Raw genomic sequence first — 24679 nt, forward strand, 5'->3', positions numbered from 1 at the left:
TAATATATGAGGTTCACTTTTTGTACTGAAGAATTGAAATTAATTTTTTGACGACATTCTAATTTAGTGAGAAACACTTGTATGCATGTGTCTGTATAAAGGTGCTCTGTGTAAATACATATGCCTATATGTATGTGCTCTGTGCATGTGTATGTATGCGCGCTGTGTATACAGTAAAGACCAAAAGTTTGGACACACCTTCTCATTTAAAGATTTTTCTGTATTTTCAAGACTATGAAAATTGTACATTCACACTGAAGGCATCAAAACTTTAAATTAACACATGTGGAATTATATACTTAACAAAAAAAGTGTTAGGCAACTGAAATTATGTCTTATATTCCACATTCTTCAAAGTAGCCACCTTTTGCTTTGATAACTGCTTTGCACACTCTTGGAAATTCTCTTGATGAGCTTCAAGAGGTAGTAACCGAGAATGGTCTTCCAACAATCTTGAAGGAGTTCCCTGAGATGCTTAGCACTTGTTGACCCTTTTGCCTTCACTCTGCGGTCCAGCTCACCCCAAACCTTCTCGATTGGGTTCAGGTCTGGTGACTGTGGAGGCCAGGTCATCTGGAGTAGCACCCCATCACTCTTCATCTTGATCAAATATCCCTTACACAGCCTGGAGGTGTGTTTGGGGTCTATGTCCTGTTGAAAAATAAATGATGGTCCAACTAAACGCAAACTGGATGTAATAGCATGCCGCTGCAAGATGCGGTGGTAGCCATGCTGGTTCAGTATGCCTTCAATTTTGAATAAATCCCCAACAGTGTCACCAGCAAAGCACCCCCACACCATCACACTTCCTCCTCCATGATTCACGGTGGGAACCAGGCATGTAGAGTCCATCCGTTCACCTTTTCTGCTTCACAAAAAGACACGGTGGTTGGAACCAAAGATCTCAAATTTGGACTCATCAGACGAAAGCACAGATTTCCACTGGTCTAATGTCTATTCCTTGTGTTCTTTAGCTCAAACAAGTCTCTTCTGCTTGCTACCTGTCCTTAGCAGTGGTTTCCTAGCAGCTATTTTACCATGAAGGCCTGCTGCATAAAGTCTCTTCTTAACAGTTGTTGTTGAGATGTGTCTGCTGCTAGAACTCTGTGTGGCATTGACCTGGTCTCTAATCTGAGCTGCTGTTAACCTGCGATTTTTGAAACTGGTGACTCGGATAAACTTATCCTCAGAAGCAGAGGTGACTCTTGGTCTTCCTTTCCTCAGGCGGTCCTTATGTAAGCCAGTTTCTTTGTAGCGCTTGATGGTTTTTGCCACTGCACTAGGGGACGCTTTCAAAGTTTTCCCAATTTTTCAGACTGACTGACCTTCATTTCTTAAAGTAATGATGGCCACTCGTTTTTCTTTACTTAGCTGCTTTTTTCTTGCCATAATACAAATCCTAACAGTCTATTCAGTAGGACTATCAGCTGTGTATCCACCAGATTTCTACACAACACAACTGATGGTCCCAACAACATTTATAATGCAAGAAATCCCACTTGTTAAACCAGACAGGGCACACCTGTGAAGTGAAAACCATTCCCGGTGACTACCTCTTCAAGCTCATCAAGAGAATGCCAAGAGTGTGCAAAGCAGTCATCAGAGCAAAAGGTGGCTACTTTGAAGAACCTAGAATATAAGACATAATTTCAGTTTCACACTTTTTTGTTAAGTATATAATTCCACATGTGTTAATTCATAGTTTTGATGCCTTCAGTGTGAATGTACAATTTTCATAGTCTTGAAAATACAGAAAAATCTTTAAATGAGAAGGTGTGTCCAAACTTTTGGTCTGTACTGTACATATATGTTTATATATACACATACATGTATATGTATGTACTCTGTATGTACAGGTTTGTATGTGCTCTATACATTGAAACACACGTGGTCAAAATAGTTCGTACCCCCTCGTTTAATGTCAGACAAATCCATAATGGTCACAGAAATAACTTGAATCTGACAAAAGTAATAATAAATACAAAATCTATGAAAATGAACAAATGAAAGTCAGACATTGCTTTTCAACCATGCTTCCACAGAATTAAAAAGAAAAAAAAAATAAGACTCATGAAATAGGCCTGGACAGAAATGATGGTATCCTTAACTTAATATTTTGTTTCACAACCTTTCGAGGCAGTCACTGCAATGAAACGATTCCTGTAACTGTCAATGAGACTTCTGCACCTCTCGACAGGTATTTTGTCCCACTCCTCAAGAGCAAACTGCTCCAGTTGTCTCATGTTTGAAGGTTGCCTTTTCCAGACGGCATGTTTCAGCTCTTTCCAAAGATGCTCAATAGGATTTAGGTCATGGCTCATAGAAGGCTACTTCAGAATAGTCCATTGTTTCCTCTTAGCCATTCTTGGTGTTTTTAGCTGTATGTTTTGGGTCATTATCCTGTTACAAGACCCATGACTTGCGACAGACCAAGCCTTCTGACACTGGGCAGCACATATCTCTCTAGAATACCTTGATAGTCTTGAGATTTCATTGCACCCTGCACAGATTGTAGACACCCTGTGCCAGATGCAGCAAAGCAGCCCCAGGACATAACAGAGCCTCCTCCATGTTTCACAGTAGGGACAGTGTTCTTTTCTTGATATGCTTCATTTTTCCGTCTGTGAGCATAGAGCTAATGTGCCTTGCCAAAAAGTTCAATTTTTATCTCATCTGTCCATAGGACATTCTCTTAGAAGCTTTGTGGCTTGTCAACATGTAGTTTCGCAAATTTCAGTCTGGCTTTTTATGATTTTTTTTCAACAATAGTGTCCTCCTTGGTCGTCTCCCATGAAGTCCACTTTGGCTCATACAGTGACGGATGGTGCTATCTGACACTGATGTTCCTTGAGCTTCAAGTTCACCTTTAATCTGTTTAGAAGTTTTTCTGGGCTCTTTTGTTACCATTCGTATTAGCCGTCTCTTTGATTTGTCATCAATTTTTCTCCTGCGGCCACGTCCAGGGGGATTGGCTACAATCCCAAGGATCTTATATTTCTGAATAATATGTGCAACTGTAGTCACAGGAACATCAAGCTGCTTGGAGATGGTCTTATAACGTTTAGCTTTAACATGTTTATCTATAATTTTCTTTCTAATCTCCTGAGACAACTCTTTCCTTCTCTTCCTCTGGTCCATACTGAGTGTGATGTCACCCAACAGCACAATGAGTATCTGTAGCCCTATATACAGGCCCACTCACTGATCCCAAGATTGTAGACACCTGTGATGCCAGTTAGTGGATACATATTGATTTAACATGTCCCTTTTGTCACATTATTTTCAGGGGTACCATAATTTCTGTCCAGGACCATTTCATGAGTTTTATTTATTTTTTTTTAAATTCTGTAGAAGCATGGTTGAAAAGCAATGTCTGACTTTCATTTGTTCATTTTCATAGATCTTTTATTTATTATTACGTTTCTCAGATTCAAGTTATTTCTGTGACCATTGTGGGTTTTTCTGTCATTAAACGAGGGGTACCAACAATTTTGATCACGTGTGTATATGTGTGTGTGTGCGCATATGTATGTGTATACACGTGTGTATGTGTAATATACAGTGTTTGTGTCACATACTGTGTGTCTGTAGCATCCATTTATAAATCCCAGGTGCATAGAACAGTTCATAGGAGTAAACATGTTGGCAATCGCCCAACGAACAAGCAAAATGCTGCTCATTCATCAGGTGAATGAATTGTTTACATAGTTACACAGCTTGAAAAAAGACCTAGGTCCATCAAGTTCAACCTTTCTCCACCAATTGTACATTTCGTCACTAAATTCATCATAACCCACAATGTTATGTGTATCAAGGAAATCATTCAGCCTTTTTTTAAAAGCTGTTATAGTGTCTGCCATTACTACCTCTTGTGGTCGGCATTCCACAGTCTGACTGCTGTAACTGTAAAGAACCCTTTCTCATTTAGCTGCCGGAATCGCCTTTCTTCCACCCGTAATGAGTGCCCCCCCTAGTCCTCAGGATAGTCCTTGGAAGGAATAAGTCATGTGCCAGTCCTTTGTACTTGCCACACATATATTTACATATGTAAATGAGATCTCCTCTGAGGTGTCTTTTTCCTAAGCTAAACAAGCCGAACTTTTCCAACCACTCCTCATATGAGAGGCCTTCCATCACTTGTAATGACCTAGTTGCTGACTTTGAACTGATTCTAACTTCTGAATATCTTTTTTAAAATGTGGAGCCCAAAACTGGATCCCATATTCCCGATGTGGCCTCACCAGTGATTTATAGAGGGGAAATAATATGTTGGGATCATGGGATTTTATTAGTGATGAGCGAGTATACTCATTGCTCGGGTTTTCCAGAGCACGCTCAGGTGACCTCCGAGTATTTGTTATTGCTCGGAGATATAGTTTTCATCGCCTCAGTTGCATGATTTACGGCTTCCAGATAAGCTGAATACATGTGGGAATTCCCTAACAAACAGGCATTCCTCACATGTATTCAGCCTATCTGGAAGCCGTAAATCATGCGATGAAAACTATATCTCCGAGCAACAACAAAGACTCGGAGGTCACCCGAGAGTGCTCGGGAAAACCCGAGCAACGAGTACACTCGCTGCTCATCACTAGATTTTATCTCTTTTTATACATCCTAAAATTTTGTTTGCTTTTGTGGCTGCTGCTTATGGGGGGCAAAAATAATTGTTCTTGGCAGCACATCGCCCAGTATAGACTGCAGATGTGGTGCTGATAACATGCTATGGGTGGGGACAGATTAGTCTACTGGTGATCGCTCTGTTCGCATCATTCTTCCTCAGCCTGTGTAAAAAGGCTGGTAACCAGCACCAAATGACGTCAATATTGTCCATCATGCTCATCTAAAGGTACCTTCACACATAAAGATATTGTTAACGATATCGTTGCTTTTTGTGACGTAGCAACGATATCGTTAATGAAATCGTTATGTGTGACAGCGACCAACGATCAGGCCCCTGCTGGGAGATCGTTGGTCGCTGAATAAAGTCCAGAACTTTATTTCGTCGCTGGACTCCTGCTGACATCGCTGGATGGGCGTGTGTGACACCGATCCAGCGATGTCTTCACTGGTAACCAGGGTAAACATCGGGTAACTAAGCGCAGGGCCGCGCTTAGTAACCCGATGTTTACCCTGGTTACCATCCTAAAAGTAAAAAAAACAAACACTACATACTTACCTAACGCTATCTGTCTTCCAGCGCTGTGCTCTGCACTCCTCCTGTACTGGCTGTGAGCGTCGGTCAGCCGGAAAGCAGAGCGGTGACGTCACCGCTCTGCTTTCCGGCCGCTGTGCTCACAGCCAGTACAGGAGGAGTGCAGAGCACAGCGCTGGAAGACAGACAGCGTTAGGCAAGTATGTAGTGTTTGTTTTTTTTACTTTTAGGATGGTAACCAGGGTAAACATCGGGTTACTAAGCGCGGCCCTGCGCTTAGTTACCCGATGTTTACCCTGGTTACCGGCATCGTTGGTCGCTGGAGAGCGGTCTGTGTGACAACTCTCCAGCGACCAAACAGTGACGCTGCAGCGATCCGGATCGTTGTCGGTATCGCTGCAGCGTCGCTTAATGTGAAGGGGCCTTAACAGTCTGAACTCAGCGCATATAAATGCAAACTAAATGCTTGTGTGTGATAATGCAATATATTAGCATTTAGGACACCACATTAAACTCTTGCCTAGGACTCCTCCTTGTATAAAACTGGCCCTGCATACAGTTTCACCAATTTTATATTTTGATAGATTAGCCTTATGGACACAGTGATACCAAATGTGCTGATTTTTATTAGTTTATGTTTAATTTTATATATTCTTATATTATTTTTTTGATTGAACCGTTTATTTTTTACATAAGTTTTTTGGTCCCTTACAAGGACTTGAACTTGTGATTGTTTGATTGCGTGTACTTTATATGACTCAGCCACTGGGTACAAATCCCACCAAGGACAACATCTGCAAGGAGTTTGTATGTTCTCTCCGTGTTTGCGTGGGTTTCCTCTGGGTTCTCCAGTTTTTTCCCACATTCCAAAGACATACTGATAGGGAATCTAGATTGTGAGCCCCAATGGGGACAGCGATGTCTGTAAAATGGAACATGCAGAAGTCTTTACTGTAATTTGACAGAACCCAATGGTCATCACTACAAGGCAATGAAGTCCATTGGGCGCTGTCACAGTTTGAAATCTGTTTTTTGCTCCTATGATAAAAAGGTAATATGGATTTCATACTAAATATGTGAAAAGACCAAACATTAAAGCTCATTTTGATGTGGATAAGTTTTAGCTTCATTGATAACAGTAATAGTACAATAATGGTGCGTGGTTACTGTACTAGCACGGTAAAAGGCACATTATCCCACATAAACCGGCAATTATTATTTTTTGTGATAATGCAATTTCTTTCATCTTACTGCCTTTGGAATTTCATATTTGTATTTCAGCTGAATATATTCTCCAGCGTCTATCAAATTACATCTTAAATCAACCTGGATAAAAATTATATAAAATATAACGTGCGCAGTGGTTAGCACAGCAGCCTTGCAGCGCTGGGGTCCTGGGTTCTAATCCCACCCAGGACAACATCTGCAAAGAGTTTGTATGTTCTCTCCGTGTTTGTGTGGGTTTCCTCCGGGCACTCCGGTTTCCTTCCACATTCCAAAGACATACTGATAGGGATTCTAGATTGTGAGCCCCATCGGGGACAGTGATGATAATCTGTGCAAACTGTAAAACGCTGCGGAATATGTTAGCGCTATATAAAAATAAAGATTATTATTATAACCTGACTCCATTGTATTATCTACAGATATTTCAGGATAAAATTAGATCATGGGATTAGAGAAATGGGTTCATAGACATAAAAAGAAAAAAAAAAAAAAAGAACCTGGCATGGCAGGTTTTTAATTTTTAGAAAATACAAAAACATATTTATTTTATTTTAAACTCGCACATCCATTGTGATGAGGATAAAATTAGTAATGAGCGAGTATAGCCGTTGCTCGGGTCTCCGAGTGTTTGTGACTGCTTGGAGATTTAGTTTTTGTTGACATAGCTGCATGATTTACAGCTGCTAGCCAGCCTGAGTACATGTGGGGGTTGCCTGGTTGCTAGGGAATCCCCACATGTAATCAAGCTGTCTAGTAGCCGCATATCATTCAGCTGCGACAAGGAAAACGAAATCTCTAAGCAGTCACAAATACTCGGAGACCACCTGAGCGTGGTCGGGAAAACCCGAGCAACGAGTATACTCGCTCATCACTAGATAAAATGTGCTTGATTTAATTTTTTTTTTTTTTTACCAATGACATGCATGTACAGTATGCAATATAGTGAAACATTCATCCTCATTTGAGCACCATTTACATTGTACTTACAGGTATGGCCTATAACATAACATTGAGTAACTTTAATGAATGTTCACTGCCTTGCTCAAATTGGACCCATCCTTACAGGATGCACTCACAATTTTGCTGGTTTGTATTGGAAACCGTCTGCAAACTATTCAGCTTATATCCCCCTGCAACAGCTGAGATCCAACATGTCTATATTAGGGGAAGTGCATGAGCCAAGTTGAGCCCTTCAGGTGGTTTTCTGCCAGGACTGGAGGGGAAGCAGCAACTTTAGTCTCCAGCTCTGCACTGTGAATGTCCTTGTACACATTTGTGTCTTTGAGGATTGCAGTACTTCTCAGTTTTGTCACTTCTCTAATCTTCTGTACATGAGGGCTGCACATTGCCACTTTTGTTATCCTGTAAATACGGACAACAGACAGTAGCACTTCTTTTATCCTGTACTGTATAAATAGCCATAGAGGAGAAGTACAACTTTTCCTCTCCTGTAGTCATGGCTTGAAATTGTTACAGAAAATGAAGTATATCTCCCAGAAAATTACTGAAATTACATATGTTTTGTTTTACACGTCTATTTCCTTTGTGTGTATTGGAACACAAAAAAATGAGGAAAAAAATGGCAAATTACAAAACTGCAAAAATGGGAGGAAAAAATTGCTGGCACTTTCAACTTAATATTTGGTTTGCACAACTTTTAAAATAAATAACTGCAATCAATCTCTTCCTATAACCATCAACAAGCTTCTTACTCCTTTCAACTGGAATTTTGGATGACTCTTTTGCAAACTGCCCCATGTCTCTCATATTTGATGGGTGCATTTTACCAACTGCAATTTCCAGATTTTAAGATCTCTCCACAGGTGTTCAATGGGATTTGGATCCGCACTCATTGCTGGCCACTTCAGAACTCTACAGCACTTTGTCTCCATCCATTTCTGGGTGCTTCTTGAAGTATGTTTGGGGTCATTGTTCTGCTGGAAGACTCATGACCTAGGACAGAAACCTAGCTTTCTGACACTGGGCACTACATTGTGACCCAAAATCCTTTGATAGTCTTAAGATTCTTGAAGCCTTGCACACAGTCAAGGGACCTAGTGCCAGAGGTAGTAAAACAACCCCAAAACTTCTTTAAACTTCCATATTTGTCTGCAGATACTGTGTTATTTCCTTTGTAATCCTCATTCCTTTAGTAGAATGATGTAGTTTACCGAAAAACTCTATCTTGATCTCATCTGTCCACAAGACATTTTCCCAAAAGCAAACTGCAGTCTAGCTTTTTATGTTTGTGTCAGCAGTGGGGTTCTCCAGGGTTTCCTGCCATTCATTCAAATGTCGACATATAGTTCACGCTGACGCTGATGCATCCTGAACCTGCAGGACAGCTTGAATTTCTTTGGAACTTGATTGCGGCTGCTTATCCACCATCTGTTCTATCCTGCATTGCAACCTTGCATTTCTCTGCCGTCCACATCAAGGGAGATGAGCTACGTTGCCACTTGTTCTAAACTTTTTAATTATGTTGCGCACCGTGGACAAAGGAAAATCAAGTTCTCTGGAGATGGATTTGTAACCTTGAGATTGTTGATATTTTTCAACAATTTTGGTTCACAAGTCCTCAGACAGTTCTCTTCTCCACTTTCTGTTCTCCATGCTTAGTGTAGCACAGTCAGACACACAATGCAAAGATTGAGTTAACCTCCCCTTTTTACCTTGTTTCAGGTGTGATTTTCATATTGCCCACACCTGTTACTTGCCACAGGTGAGTTTGCATGAGCCTTACATGCTTGAAACAAAGTTGTTTACCCACAATTTAGGAAAGGTGCCAATAATTTTGTCCTGCCCATTTTTGGGGATTTGTGTGAAACTATAGCCAATTTGCCATTTTTTTTCCTTTGTTTTTTTTGTCTTGTTCAAATACAGAAAGGAAATAAACGTGCATATTAAAACACTCGTTACTGCAATCATTTTCTGGGAGAAACACTTAATCTTCTGGCACAATTTCATGGGTGCCAACACATGCACAGTCCTACTTCTCATGTACCGTGTCACGAACACCATGTGACTCGGATACAACTTTTAAGGGTTTTTTTGCTTTTCACAATCACTCATCCACTCACCTTAGCAAGAGGCGAAGTATGAACTAAGCACACCCCACAGCAAGTTCACGTGTCCACACCACTCTTCTTGCTGCTGCCACCCAAGACCTGGGTAATACACCAGTACACTTTCACATCCAGCTTTCAAGTACCAAGCAGTAAAACTTCTGGTGCTGTAGCAGTTACACCGCTCAACTCCACTATATTTTCCCTCTTTGATGTTTGGGAACAACAAGGAACAAACTCCCTACACACAGAAGATGATGCTTCCAGGCGTGCAGTGATATCGGATTTATACTCGCATAATTCATAACATATTGGCCATTGAACAGTACCACTTTGCTTATCCCATATAAATTACCACTGCACAGTACCACTTCTCGTGTGCCTAATGCATGGTCATTGCATGGGAGCACTTCTCTTTTACTGTATTTATTAGCATTAGACAGTGACATTTCCCAATTGCCATTTGACCTTTTGTCTCAGGCAAATAATGGCGACACGCAAACCAGAGTGACTGATGTAAAGCCTACGGCTCGATTCACCAAGAGGCCAAGCTGGAGTCAGATGCTCCACATTCAAGAATCACTAAGAGGCGCACGCTTCTTAATGAATCTGACGCATCTGAAATGAACAAGTGTAAGATGTGTGGAGTAAGGAACGATGCCACTCATGAATTTGAGGAGCGAGGGTTGCCATACCCCTGATCCAGCTGCAACCACTTTGTTGGAGATGGGAGAAGCTGGCATGACACCACAGCAAAGTCGCAAAGTTTTAGTGCAACCTCGTGTTCTAGCAAAATTTTGTGACTTTTCAAAGCTTTTTATGCCTGAATTCTGGAGTAAAAGCTTTGATGAATCCGGCACTATAAGATTGCAATTTTCTAAAGCAAGATCTTTGCAGACACTAAGCTAGGAGAATTATAAATGCTGGACTAGAATATTGGCTGTAATTTACAGTCAGTACAGGATAGATAGTAACATATTACAGAATTACTTGATTGTTTATATTAAGTGTAAACTAAAAACATTTGTCAACCATCATATAGACATAATACATTTTGACTCCTACCGTCCTAATGGCTGTTGGTATCCCCGATTCATCGACAGGTCCAATCCCTGTATAATGTGGTGCTTTAATAACGGTGACTTTTTTCTCTTCTTCTGAGGTCCTGCAAATTGGTATAGTGCTGCTGCTCCGGATCCCATCTGACTGGTACTGGGAGAACGACTCTGTAGAGTCTGCATCACAATGAAAAATGTAGATTTTATTTCATTTTCATTGACAAGATCATACAGAACTATTACAGAGAATGGCAAAATAGCCCTTTTAAGTTTTAACGGGCAGACAATCCAGTTTATTAAAAATACGTATCAGTAGAATATATAAACAGTAGAATATATAAACTAGACAACCAACAGCAATAAAAAATAATATACCATATAATCATGTAGCTAGGAACAGGTATGATTCAGAAGGAATAAGGGCACCTGGAAAAGTAGAGACTGACCCCTAAAAAAGGAACATGGACTGTTATAAAGTCTTACAGTAACCCCACTTTACATGTAATATTATTATTATTATACATTTTTATAGCGCATTTATTCCATGGCGTTTTATATGTGAAAAGGGGGCAAATATAGACAAACACAATAAACATGAGCAAAAAACAAGGCACTAACAGGTACAGAAGGAGGGAGGACCCTGCCAGTGAGGGCTCACAGTCTGCAGGACCCACTGTTTGGCATTGTTAAAACTTTCCACAAAGCCTCAGAGCCAGAGCCCATGTTAATTAAATCTGCCAAATCTCCTATAATGTTTCTGCACCAAAATACAAAATAATCTGCTCCGATTGCATTTTTGCTCCGTTTTTTAATGTATTTTTGATGCAGACCTGAAGCAGTATTTTTTTGTGTTTTTTTAATGCATAATTGCAGGTATCCTCTGCACTTAAACATGCAATTGTGTTTTTAACATACATTTTTTTCTGGCTTCCTATAGATGCCTAATGAAAAAAGACTTAAAAAAGCCCAGTTCAACAGCATCTTAAACACACAGTGGGTATATGTTTTCCTGAAATCACACAGACTTTGCTTGAACTGTTAAATGTTGCCTATTTTCCGCACAAAAATAAACGCAGCGCTTATGCTATGCAAAAGATTTTTTTTGGTCTGTACCATTCTTTATGAACGCAGCAAAAAAATTTAACTTCGCATTCTGCAAAGAGGAAGGAATTATGTCAATAATTCACACTTAGAACTATTCTTTTTGTAGGTCAAAAAAACCCATAAATTACCACGCTCGGTGTATGGACCGGTGGAGGTCTCCGATTCACTGAAAATTCTCCTGCCCTGTCCACGGGGCCAATCTGTGGTTATACATACATAAATGTGGTCAGAACTGTCCTCTTGTCCCAGTCTAGCCCTGCGTTTAGTTTATCACCTAAGCCTCGCAGTCTTGTATTTTATGTCTTTCATTGAGAAGTGCCAACCTTATCTACCTGAATCATTGTAAAAATTCCCGCCATCAGAATACATGATAGAAGTGAGAAGTAAATGGATTCCTGTTGAGAAGCAGATTTTTATTTTCTGTCAGGGAGATATTGCGGCCGGGTGCCGACGGTGATGTGGAAAAGCTTGTACATTGGACAGAAAGGATGAGAGATTATGAAATAACTCTTGCGTTACTCTACACACCGACAGACATCAGGCGTCGCTGGCGCAGCTAATATCATACCCACCAGAGATGTTAGCATGCTTTTACTACATTTCTAGAGCTATGACACCGGATCTTTTTTCTTGCCGGTCTTTAATGAGTAAAGATTTCCCATGATTCATTACCCTACGCGGTCATACAACATCCTCCAGCACCACAATGGGACATTTCATTTTTTTAGCTCGTGAGTATAAAAGGTTACACAAATTAGGGTGGGCCCTGGAGGCCAGTGAAAAGCAACGTCAAGAACAATAAGTGTTTCAAATAGGGCACGCAGAAGGCAATTGTCTGATTCTGGCAGAATATCAGAGGTCTCTTTTGTTTCAGAATCTCCTCTTTGTAGTTACGCTGGAATTATCCACATTCCTGCTGCAGCAGACAGGACATATTCACATAGGAGCAGCCTCCTGACGCACCTCTTTACACCCATCCACCCTATTGTTACACTGGTAATTGCACTCACTAGTTCTCATTAATCTTTAAGAAGAAATCAAAATCACTAAGAATATAATTATGGCTTTTAATAAAAAGCTTAGCAGGTGAAGAACCTGCATTGAGAAAGACTGTAAAAGGAAGACGCCACTTTTATCTCCACCTTGTGTCTTAATTAGAATCTACTGGTAAGCTTGTAAACCAGACTACATAACGAGAGACCCTAATAGAGTACCAAAGGTTTAATGAGGGCAGCACCATTTGGAGCCGGTTACTTAAAGTCTCAGTGTTCATGTAACATTTTAGTGGACGTAAAAAGCTCCACAGGCTTGCCCCCAAACTATAATTCCTAGTTTACTGTCTTTGTTGTTGCTGCATATTCCCGGGATGGATGTGGGATTTAAACATTCAGTGAAAAAGAATTCAAGTTAAAGAATCTTTCCTCCCTGTCCAACCATCTGACTACATTGGGCTGTCCAAAAATACTCTATTCTGTCCCATGCAGGGTTGTGAATGCTGACAACACGAAAGAAAGGTGTATTCTGAGCCTCAGATGTCACCACATTATGGCGCCACAAGAAGACATTTTTGGGATGAAAGATATACAAGAAAAGTTGCTGCATGTGCAGAGGGGGACATTTTATGTATCCCCAGATCAACTCCTTTAAAGGGAACCAGTTATCAGGTTTTCCCTATAACAGCCATGTTCTTCAGCCATTTAATACACTCCTATCAAGCCCCCTATATCACCAAGTTAGCGCCATATACCTTGATAACCTGGATAACTTGTAAGCTATTTTATTTAAGGTACCGTATATGCCGCTGCTTGAGTACCGTATATAGTAGGCCGGTTAGGAATTATAAAAGATCTGATGGTACGATCTCTTTAGAGTCAGGACCTATTTCTTTATTGGCAAATTCACAAATAATACACAAGTTCTGTATAGATCAGTGTTTCCCCAACAGATCAGGTTTGCATGATTTCCATAGTGTTGTACAGGTGAGAGAATTTGTGATGCATTGACGATATACTCCCATTACCTGTGCAATACTAACAAAATCCTGAAATCATGACTAGTTGATGGCCATGAGGACTGCAATTTTTGAAATACTGGTATAGATGGAGGGCGAGTTCTTTCTGGTGAAAGCAGTACCAGATATGTCCAATCTCTTTTCAGAACGGTCTTCAACAAATAAGTTAGCAAATAGAAGTACTGAATCTTACAGGTAAAGAGTAAGTCTGGACAAACACTGGATAGCAAGCTAATTATCGTATTCTACAATTCTTACATGGACAGACATGGCATGCTTCATTTTGTATCTGGGCTTTAATAAATCAGCATGCTGCCAGTAGGAGCAGAGTGTTATGATGAACAGTAGTGCGGTGTAGTGCCTGGTGCCGTACTGTATGGGGAGCCACCAGGTAAGCCATCTGTTTCTATCTACTCATGTACACACTTTTATGAGTTATCCCCAGGATATTACACCTAGGCGCGGTGATCTGAACAAATATAACATATAGGTAAATCAGAGCCTATAATAAAGTCTACTGCAGAAAACACAGCATTGAGCAAACGTTTGGTCAGATTACATATAGCAGGAGATGGGCCTTCACAACACCACTAAGTGAGGGAACAGATTTAAGCTTTTATCTACCTTACTAAGGTACAACTCTATAAATATGCACTTCGTCCCTTTCACAGTTTTTTTCCTCATGCTCAGTTATATGACATAGAAAGGTTTGTGAACAATAAACCTTTATATAGCTGCACTTTTGTCTTGGTCAGTCTCCTGCTCTGGTACTACAGTCGTGGAGAATATAGTGGTGGTACACAAGTTGTGGCAGTCCATCTATGAAGATACTGAAACACTTCTAGGGGTGATGGTGGAAGTGCTCAAATCTAGAGATGAGCGAATAGGTTTGGCTCCTTCCTTATTCGGCAAGCTATAGCGCTTACTGAAGAAGCTGAGTGACAGTCACAACAAACAGGTTCTCCAAACATGTGTTGTGACGGTCACACAGCCGTGACACGTGCAGCTGCGGTGCCAAACAGCTGATCAGGAGCGCTCCATGTATCCAGGTTCCCACTGCAGCTTCTTTGGTAAGCGCTATAGTGTGCCGAATAAGGAGGGAGCCGAACATACTCCCTCATGCCTAGTCAAATCTATACAACGTTTTACACTATAAATCTTACCAGACAATATATACACAGTAATGTATATGTCATCTCCCTTTCACTGCTCCAATCCCAGGCCAATGTATAATTTTGATAATTTTTAGTCCGCTAGTTCTAGTCTACTACCATTTATTCTGATCACTTTTGAAGATTGAAAAAGAAAAACTGTTGTAATTAGGCACAAGTAAACGTACAAGAAGTTATCTGCAGCGGGTATTTGGATCTTTACACTATTACACAAATAAAAATGAAACTGCACATATAAATACACAGTGGACTCCCACCTAATGTTCTGTTGTGTTGCATGACCGAAGACTTATGTGATGGTGGGGAGGGGTACGTTGGAGAGAATGGTCTTTGAAAGTGACTCATGGGACTGGCTGGGCTCCCTGAATTCCCATTAACTGTGACTGGAGTCTGTGAAAAAAAGAGAAAGTTGTTATAAAATAAGGTCAATTTAAAAGGGTCATAGTGAAGAGCAAGCAGTGGTGTTTAACTAGAAAATCAAGCCTTGCCAGCTAAACCAACCGTAAAACCATCACTCCATCAGCACAACAATCACTACACAGCGGGTAAATGTGTTAGTTCGGTATGTTATATAGAAAGGGGCAAAAACAAGCTACAGATTATAATACATTTCATTACCATTAATATGAAACAATTCTTCTATGTGAGCTTATTCAACATACAAGGTGAGCCAACATCATTGTACATCTATGCAAGGTCTCCTTCCATGCACCCAATGGCCAGACACTGAAGGTCAAACTGAAGGTGGTTTTCTTTATAGGTAAAATTCCTTATTGAAGTTACAGACATGGTTCCATTGATAGGCTCTCACGCATTTCCATCTTTATGATTAAGGGCATGGATAACACCAGAAACACGCATGAAACTTTAATAACAGATATACCAATAAAAAAAAAGTTTTAATTTCCATTGAAAGTGCCAGTTATTGTTCCTCGTTCTCGTCGTTTTACTGCTGGCCGGCAATGCAGTGGCACCCACACACAAAAACAGTGGAGAGGTCGCAATACACGCAGGGAGTCCAGAATAATGCTCTTTTTAGCTATGATAGAACCTCTCAGTATTCCAGATCCCCACCACTAGTGTGCCCTCGATCATTTATGCACTGTGATGGTTTTTTCCTCACTCAATACCTTATATTATATAGTTTTAATGGTGCATCTGTAAGGTCTACTAATCATCCAAAACCTCCAACATTACCTTACATATGCCTATTGCTGCATTTTTATTAAGTCTTTCATGTGCCCCCAAAAGATTTTATCTTCTTAAAAATGAGCCCTCTGGGCGACTGACATCATCTGTACATTCCATGTTATGGTAAGACCAACGGCAGGGAAAGTGCAATGTGTCTGTGCGACATTTCCATAAACTTTTTTTTTGCAACACAGCAATATTCAGTATTTTGGGGGGCGGTTTGAGACAAAGTTTGAGACAAAGTTTGAGAGGGCTGTTTGAGAGAAGGGGGCGGTTTGAGACAAATAAGAGATCTGACAGGTTCCATTTAAGTTCTGAAGCCTATAAATGTAACATATGACTCATGCTATTTTTTCCAACCTTCATTCTATATATTATTGCAATGTTTTAGGTCATTATACGTGATCAACATCAACATGGCATCCCATAATACTCAAGCATGTACTCCACTGACAGTATGTGCAGCACATTTAATAACGGTGTTTGATGCTTGATTCTTGATGAATGATTATAATCCCACAGGCTGAAAGCAATTAAGAACACCGGCAGGCGACGTCAATGTACTGCAAGCGCTTGCTGTTCTCACAGCTGTTCCAGCATTTATTGTGTTGCGCACAGATCGCAGAACCGCTTGTGAGCATTATACTTTCAACCTCAGCAGCCATCAATGCATAGAAAAGGTTTTTATTTATTGTGTGGAGGCTTTATTAAACCAAACAAACATGTCACAGGGGTAAAATGCGGAATTTCATTTGTCAAGAATTCCACCTGGACAACACAGTATAAAATGCAGAGTTATGATCATCTCTATAGTATCGTACACCACTGCTTGCAGATAATGCCCTTACATATGCTCCTGTCTACCGAGGAGGCCACAATCTGAAATACATGCACACTATGCTCATTATTCCTCCGCTATAGCTGATTCTGGGTGTGAGGGGACGTTTTCGGTAAAGATGGAGAGAACATTTAGATTAAATGGGTTGTCAACTACTAGGAAAACCCCTTCTTGATCTAAATATTTGGCCCCGATAAAAAAAGCTTATACTCTTCTCCCGTGTCGGCGCCGTTCCAACACGGTCAGCACTTGTATTCCCAGGGCTCTCGTGCGGTGTTATGACACAGGAGCCTGACGTCTAATCAGTGCTGGTGTCGCTGTCTCCGCCTTCACATGAATTAAAGAGGAAGTGAAAGAGCAGCCGCAGCCCGGACTTCCTCTTCCTGTTCAATTTGTACAAAGGCGGCGAAGGGATGCCAGCACTGATTGGACGCCGGGCTCACGTGTCAAAACACCGCACGAGAGCCCTGGGAACACAAGTGCCAACACTGCTGAAATGGCGCCGGCACGGGAGAAGAGTATAAGTTTTATTTTATCAGGGCCAAACATTTACAATAAAGACGCTATCCTAGTAGTGGACAACCCCTTTAAGTTCCCACAATGAGTTTTCGGCAAGATTCTTGATGCTCTATTTTCACTGAGCAGAATTACATGCAGAAAATCCACAGGTAAGAAATGCACTAAAAATGCATGTAACCCACATATGACTGTGTCAATAACATTTTGGCAAAGCCAAACACCCACTTGTATAAAAAAACAAAGCTGGACTTAACAAGACATACCAAAAAGTGACAAAAACTGCAGCATCAAAAACATAATAAAAACAAACATAAAAAAGCAAAACAATTGAAAATGCAATGAAAGAATTGCAAGTAACCTAATTTATATAGTAGGTACAGAAGTGCTGCAGAAAATCTGCAACGCCAAAATACGGTACTCATCATGGACACGTAGCCTTAAACTCCATGCAAATGTATCAACCCTAGATCTGCCCCCAGGGTCCAGGGCCGGACTGGCCATCTACCAAATGCCAGAAGGGCCTGTCTGATGGTGGGCTGCCTTGTCTGCTACATTGTTAACAGAATCCGTGTTCTCAATACATCCGTACTGTTAAGAGTTTTTACCGAGCACAAAGTCGCTGACCACAGCAGGCCACGGATGTCGGTCTTGTAGTAAATTTTCCTTTCCTCCATCCAAGATAATATTAGTAATATATCCCATCTGGTTCATGGGGACGGGGACAACATGGGCCTGTGTGATTTCAAATACCAGGACTGAGTTTTGGCCCCAGTCCGTACCTGCCTGTAGTCCATTTAGCCCACATAAGAAATCTAAAACTATTAAACATTATGGGCATGCTCGGATAATATGTTTGAGTCCCTGCGACTGCATGTTAGAGAGGCGCATTACATGCGGGGATTACCTAACAAACAGGCAACTTCCGCATGTGTTGCGACAACAGCAAATCATGCAGCCGCAGGGACTTGAACACATTATCTGAGCACACTGTGATTATAGGCCATTCCAATCCTCTTCTGCGCACACCACACACGACTCACACTACATCTTCCATATGGACTGTGGGGCTACGTTTATGAGGTTTTGGGGAGTTTTGATGTTGCAGATTTTCTGCAGCATTTCTGCATCCATATGTAACTTGCATTTTTTTCAAAATGCACAACATCAAAAACTGATCATGGGACTTTATCTTACGTTACTTTTTCAATACAAGTGTATGAGACTGAAATAACGGAAGATATCGGGAGATATCTAGATAGAACTGCGGTCACATGGCAAAGAAGAAGATCGGAACAGCACTGGGAATGGGAAAAGACGTTGATCGGTTTGGACTTTAATACATGCACTGTGCCCACAACAACAATTGCTGAGGAGGTACATAATGTACATATTCCTCTTTCTGTAGAAAACGCATCTGTTTTGATTTCTATGCAGATATTGCCCTGTTAGTACAAACCTAAACTGGATTCCTTAAGAGAACACATCACTAGCAAACCGCTCTGATGTTCCTTCACAAACACATGAAATATTGCAGACAAATATCATTTTACTGTTATCACAGCAAATCCTGTAGTTCTGCATGAAGGTACGCCGTACTAGGTAAAGCTTACTCCACATTTCAGCTTTGTAATCACAAAGCAAACCTGAGAATCTGAGGACTAATCTGTAATCAGATATGTTTGACTTTCCACGCGCCAATGCACAGCCTAGTTCTGTAGACCAAAAATGCTTCATAGGCTGGAAATCCATCAACGCAAGAAATGGGCCCCAAAATATTCTGATGACCGTCATTCCGGAGTTTAGAATATTTCCCAAACAATATTCTACAAACTACAGTATATGGCGCTGTGTGCCGTTATTGTGGATGAGCCTACACCTATCGGACATCTTACCCTTCTCTTCCATGATTCTACAATAACTAAATCTAGTGTTTCAAATGCATAGTGACTATACATTGTTATCTCCGCATTAGGCCGGGGGTCACACTACTAGGGTATAACATCGGATGCGAGATGATATTATAACCCTCGGCTCCAGCTCTGCTGCGAGTGTGATCCGAGTGTCAGTGTGGAGGAGACGGAGAAAGTAATTTCTCCATCCCCTTTATTGCCGATGTCGGCGGGAATCACACTGCACTCGGGTGATATCTGAGTGCATTGAGATGTTTCACACGTGCCCACAGACATATATGGGTGTGTGAGATCCGAATTTGGCATGCAATCACAGCATGCCAGGTTTTTTTTCTGTAGGATCGCGATTCGCCATCTTCTCCATTCAATCTATAAATATCGGACTGCACTCAGGTGTCATCAGAGGATGGACCGATTTTTTTTTCACAGACTCATGGACATGAATGGCTGAGTGCAATCGGAATATGAGAGGCAAATTTTGAATACTGTGACCTTTTTCTCGGATCACTGGATCCATGGGAAAAATCAGATATGTGCAGAGCCTCATTGAATAAAATTGGTCCGAGGGTGATCCGATGTTTAGACGGAATGCACTAGGACTGAAACGATGGTCGTCTGCACGAGTCCTCATAAAAACAGTTAACAAAATTAACAGAATCTAAAAAATTAAATTCATCCACAATTATTTTCTCATTCCACGGCAATGGTTAAGGATAGTAGATTAATAGCAGGGTAGAAAGCTTAGAGAATTGTTTGTGCTGGACGGAGAGTGATGATAGTAATTTTGCAGTGAACGCCATCACCGCCCCAGATCAAAGATATAGCCCTTAAAGTGACAGGTCTTAAAATAATTACATACATTAACCTGGCAAAATGGCAAATATGTGGTTCTACCGACAACATTAAAAGGGGAAGAAGTAGATGGCCTCTGGATATATATATAATTGCAAGTCTCCTGTTATTAATGTAGTAACCTAATTTACTATAAGCATTTCCTATTAATGCTGTAATTATACTGCCAGCAGTACTTATAATCTATTAGACCTTACTTGTATTTCAGAAGAAAAACTTAAATCGGAGATTTAAAAAAAAAAAAAATAATAATCAATTAAAACAAAGAGAATCAGTCATTATTTCTGACATGGAAAAAAAAGAGCCAAATCTGGTTTATCCGGTAGGCAACGAAGATCTAAATGGAAGTATAATAATAAATAATGCTTGTGTCCTGAGTAAGAACTCTGGAATGACTGAAACGCGTTATCTAAAAATCCAGAAATAAAAATCCTTTATTATACTTCTGTTTGGATCTTCATTGCCTCCCAGCAGCGCGGATAAACCACAGTTGGCACCTTTTTTCCCCTCTTTCCTAGTTGGATGACCCGTGGATCTGCAGCAGCTGTTTTCATGCGTATTAATGGTTGCGTCATACCATCTTATCAGGTTAGCATATCTTTTTTTTTTTGCAGAATTGTTACTCTCACATAAGACCCTATTTGCGCTTTTTTTGCTCCTAGTTTCTACCATATTGTTTCTGACATGTCTGCTTTAGTAAATATTTGTGTTCCTGTGAATTGATAATATGACGGAAAGTGATCAGATTCATTAGAACTCCTCCTGGAAGTATATGGCAGCCTTAGGGCTCACGCGCACAAGCGTATAAATCAGATTTTTTTAATCGGACAGCACTCTGACCCATGTTATTCAATGGAAGCACTGACCAAACTGTTTGTGAAAAAATCGCAACGTGCTGCAATTTGATTCTGAAATTAGATAAGACTCAACGATTCAAGTCTATGGGTGCGAGAAAAAAATGCCACAGTATAGCATCTGATTTTTATGGATACATTGCAATTCTGTACAATAGGAAATAGTCCTGTAAATGATTCAGAGCTGTTGAGTAAAAAAAATGGATTTTATACGGAACTGAGAGAAAAAATCGTTCCAGTTTTCTGGATGAGAATGATTTTTTTGCTGTGGTGTGACCCTTGCCTTGGTTAAGTAAATAAGGCAGCGCTAAAACATGCAAACATGAAATACGAAAATTGAACTGCATTACTGCACTAGAAATATGAAAAATGAGAGCGTTTGCCTTGGTGTTACAATTCCCCATTTTCTCTTGTAAGGGTGTCCTTTATTGTCAGTCAATGACGTGACATCCATCTGACAGCAAAGGTTTGTTCACAGAACGTATTATTACGGGCATGTTTTGTGAAAAAATGCGTTTTACAGTGATGACAAAACAAATGAGATTTCTAAAGTTTCATTCACATGTTGCATTTTTTTCCTCTTTTTTCTTTTTAACGTAGCATGTCAATTATTTTAGTATTTTTACAGCAGTTCTTAAACATGAAAAGGCATAGAATACAGACCATAAACACCCCTAATCTACGCTGTAGATTTCTGCAGATTTTCTGGCCAAATCCTATGTTTTTCATGTGTGATAAAGAAGCTCTAAAAATGCTACATTCAGACATACCCCCCCCTAAGGCTACGTTCCATGAGAAGCTTTTGTTGAGTTTTTGACACTGCAGAACCTAGGACCGTATATACTCAAGTATAAGTATAAGCCAAGGCACCTTCTTTTGCCACAGAAAACTGGGTAAGCTTATTGACTCAAGCATAAGCCGGGTATGCATTGTCCCCCTCATCCCTCTCCTGCTATGCATTGCTCCCCCTGTCCTGTCCTGGTATGCATGGCTCCCCTAGTCCAAAATTGCTCGGCTCCCCCGATCCACATGGCTCAGCTACCCCGTCCCGCATTGCACAGCTCCCCCGATCCGCAAGGCTCGGCTCCCCCCCCTTCCCCAGGTTGTATGCACGGCTCACATTGCCCCCCTCCCCGTCATACTCACTCTCCTCGCACCTGCATTTCCGTCCCTGAATCTCAGTTGTCCCGACGCTGGCGACTCTCCTCTGCTCAGCGGTCACGTAATACTGCTCATTAAGGTAATAAATATGCACTCCATGCCTATGGGAGTGGAGACGCGTCCATATTCATTGCCTTAATGAGCGGTACCACGTGACCGCTGAACACAGGACAGTAGAGACGCTGGCGCCGGTACAATGGAGATGCAGGGATGGAGATGTGACGGAGGGTGAGTAGGATGTCTTCTGTTAGCTGGTGGCTGCAGCTGTCACTGTGCCATAGCCACCCGCTCCTGCCCCTGCTATGCCGCTCCACCGCCAGCGTTCTGAACAACTGACTTGTGTATAAGCCAAGGGGGGCGTTTTCAGCACAAATAATTGTGCTTATACACGAGTATATGAGGTATAAGTGCTTTTTCATTGTGTTTTTTTAACATGCGTTTATTATCGTGTTTTTGCTGCTGCAGTTTTTGTCTCTTGTTGGTGTGTCATGCTTTAAATAAAGTTGCTTTGTTTTTGATACTTCCTGGTATTTGGCTTTGACAACACTTTATTGATATACTTCGGTGTGCATTACATGGGTTTTTGATGCGGTTCCCTAGAGAGAAAGGTCAGAAATGACCACCATTTCTTACAGAAAATTTCTCATAGGGAAGAACAGAAAAAATATGCCACTGGCATCAAATTTCAATGTAGTCCTACCAAGATGATGAAAGAACTCCATATGCTTATAAGCATTATATTAATTTATACAGCTATATCAATAATCTAGTCTCAGCATCTTTTAATTTGGGGCTCGCTAAGCAAAATTTACTGAAAAGCCATATTAAAAAGATGGAGATCAGAGCTTTAGTATACTTATCCATCCACAAACACGAAACACGTTGCGTGGTCCACTCTGCAAGGGGTAAAAAAATGTGTCTCTGAACCCAACTGAACACTGGGAGAGACAAGATGAGCATGACTCTCCTTCCAGCATCCAGGCTCTAAAAGAGGCCGTTCTCGAAGAATTAAAAAAGATCGTTGTTATACTATGTCACCAACTTATTCAATCCATGCCTAGAAGACTAGATGTAGTAGTTTTAATGTGTATTCATTGCATCAACTGATTTGACTAAAACTGAAGATTTTGAAATTAAAGTTATATTATTAAACTTACCTTCATGTCATGGGTTAAAAAATCATTCTATGAAATTCAGTCTTGTCAAAATTTTGGAAATTGTTCTTGTATTTAGTGATATATTGACTAAAATCGTACTTTTCAAACGGGGTGTACTCCTTTATGCTGAGCACTGTGAGAATATTTATGGCAAAAATCAAGAGACCACGGCAAAATTTTCTCTTTATAGGTATATTTTTGAGTAAAACATAAATTGTTCTTTTATTCTATAAGGTTCTGACAACATGTCCGAATTTCCAAGCAATAAATTTTGCATTTTTTTTTTGACAAAGAAAAATGGTCAAAAAAAAAAACAACAACAACAGTGCTTTCAGACCTCAAATAATGCAAAGAAAACAAGTTCATAATCATTTAGAAACAACAATACTAATGTTTTATCTCAGGAAGAGTTCAGAAATCAATATTTTGTGGAATAACCATGATTTTTAATCACATCTTTCATGCGTCTTGGCATGCTTTCCACCAGTCTTTCACACTGCTTCTGATGCAAAAAACTAAGCAATTATTTTTTGTTTGAAGGCTTGTTGTGACTATCCATCATCCTCTTGATTACATTCCAGAGGTTTTCAATGGGGCTCAGATCTGGAAATTGGGCTGCCCATGACAGGGTTTTGATGTGGTGGTCTCTTAATTTTTGCCAGAGCTGTACATAATGAAAAACGAACCTTTTTCATGGATTTTTCAACCATTTTGATGTGAAAATTTTGAGACTGGTTAATACTTTGAACAACACTCAATATCATATTTCATCATTGAAATATATAATCTAAGTCCAAGATGACGGGACTTCTAGACATAGTGAGCAATAAATCTGATGTACCACTGGAAGGAACAAATCCTAAGGGTACCGTTACACTATACGATTTACCAACGATCACGACCAGCGATACGACCTGGCCGTGATCGTTGGTAAGTCGTTGTGTGGTCGCTGGAGAGCTGTCACACAGACAGCTCTCCAGCGACCAACGATGCCGAGGTCCCCGGGTAACCAGGGTAATCATCGGGTTACTAAGCGCAGGGCCGCGCTTAGTAACCCGATGTTTACCCTGGTTACCAGCGTAAAAAAAACCAAACACTACATATTTACATTCCGGTGTCTGTCCCTTACCGTCTGCTTCCCGCACTGACTGACTGCCGGCCGTAAAGTGAAAGCACAGCACAGCGCAGACGGCCCTGCGCTTAGTAACCCGATGTTTACCCTGGTTACAAGCGAACGCATCGCTGGATCGGTGTTACACACACCGATCCAGCGATGACAGCGGGAGATCCAGCGACGAAAGAATGTTCCAAACGATCTGCTACGACGTACGATTCTCAGCAGGGTCCCTGATCGCTGCTGCGTGTCAGACACAGCGATATCGTATGGATATCGCTGGAACGTCAC

The 24679-nt window shown here is 40.8% G+C and overlaps 1 protein-coding gene across 19 annotated transcripts in view; it reads right to left on the reverse strand.

Moving 5' to 3' along the window:
- SORBS2 (sorbin and SH3 domain containing 2) overlaps positions 1-24679 on the reverse strand; it is a 433609-nt gene that overhangs the window by 113810 nt on the left and 295120 nt on the right. For all 19 annotated transcript variants that reach the window (XM_069744352.1, XM_069744353.1, XM_069744350.1 and 16 more), the window contains 2 exons: positions 15050-15182; positions 10513-10682 (listed from right to left, as the gene is read on the reverse strand). In XM_069744352.1, coding sequence (XP_069600453.1) covers positions 10513-10682; positions 15050-15182 — 303 coding nt within the window. The remainder of the gene's footprint in view (positions 1-10512; positions 10683-15049; positions 15183-24679) is intronic.

The sequence above is a fragment of the Ranitomeya imitator genome, chromosome 1 (genome assembly GCF_032444005.1).
Source record: "Ranitomeya imitator isolate aRanImi1 chromosome 1, aRanImi1.pri, whole genome shotgun sequence".
Taxonomy (NCBI): domain Eukaryota; kingdom Metazoa; phylum Chordata; class Amphibia; order Anura; family Dendrobatidae; genus Ranitomeya; species Ranitomeya imitator.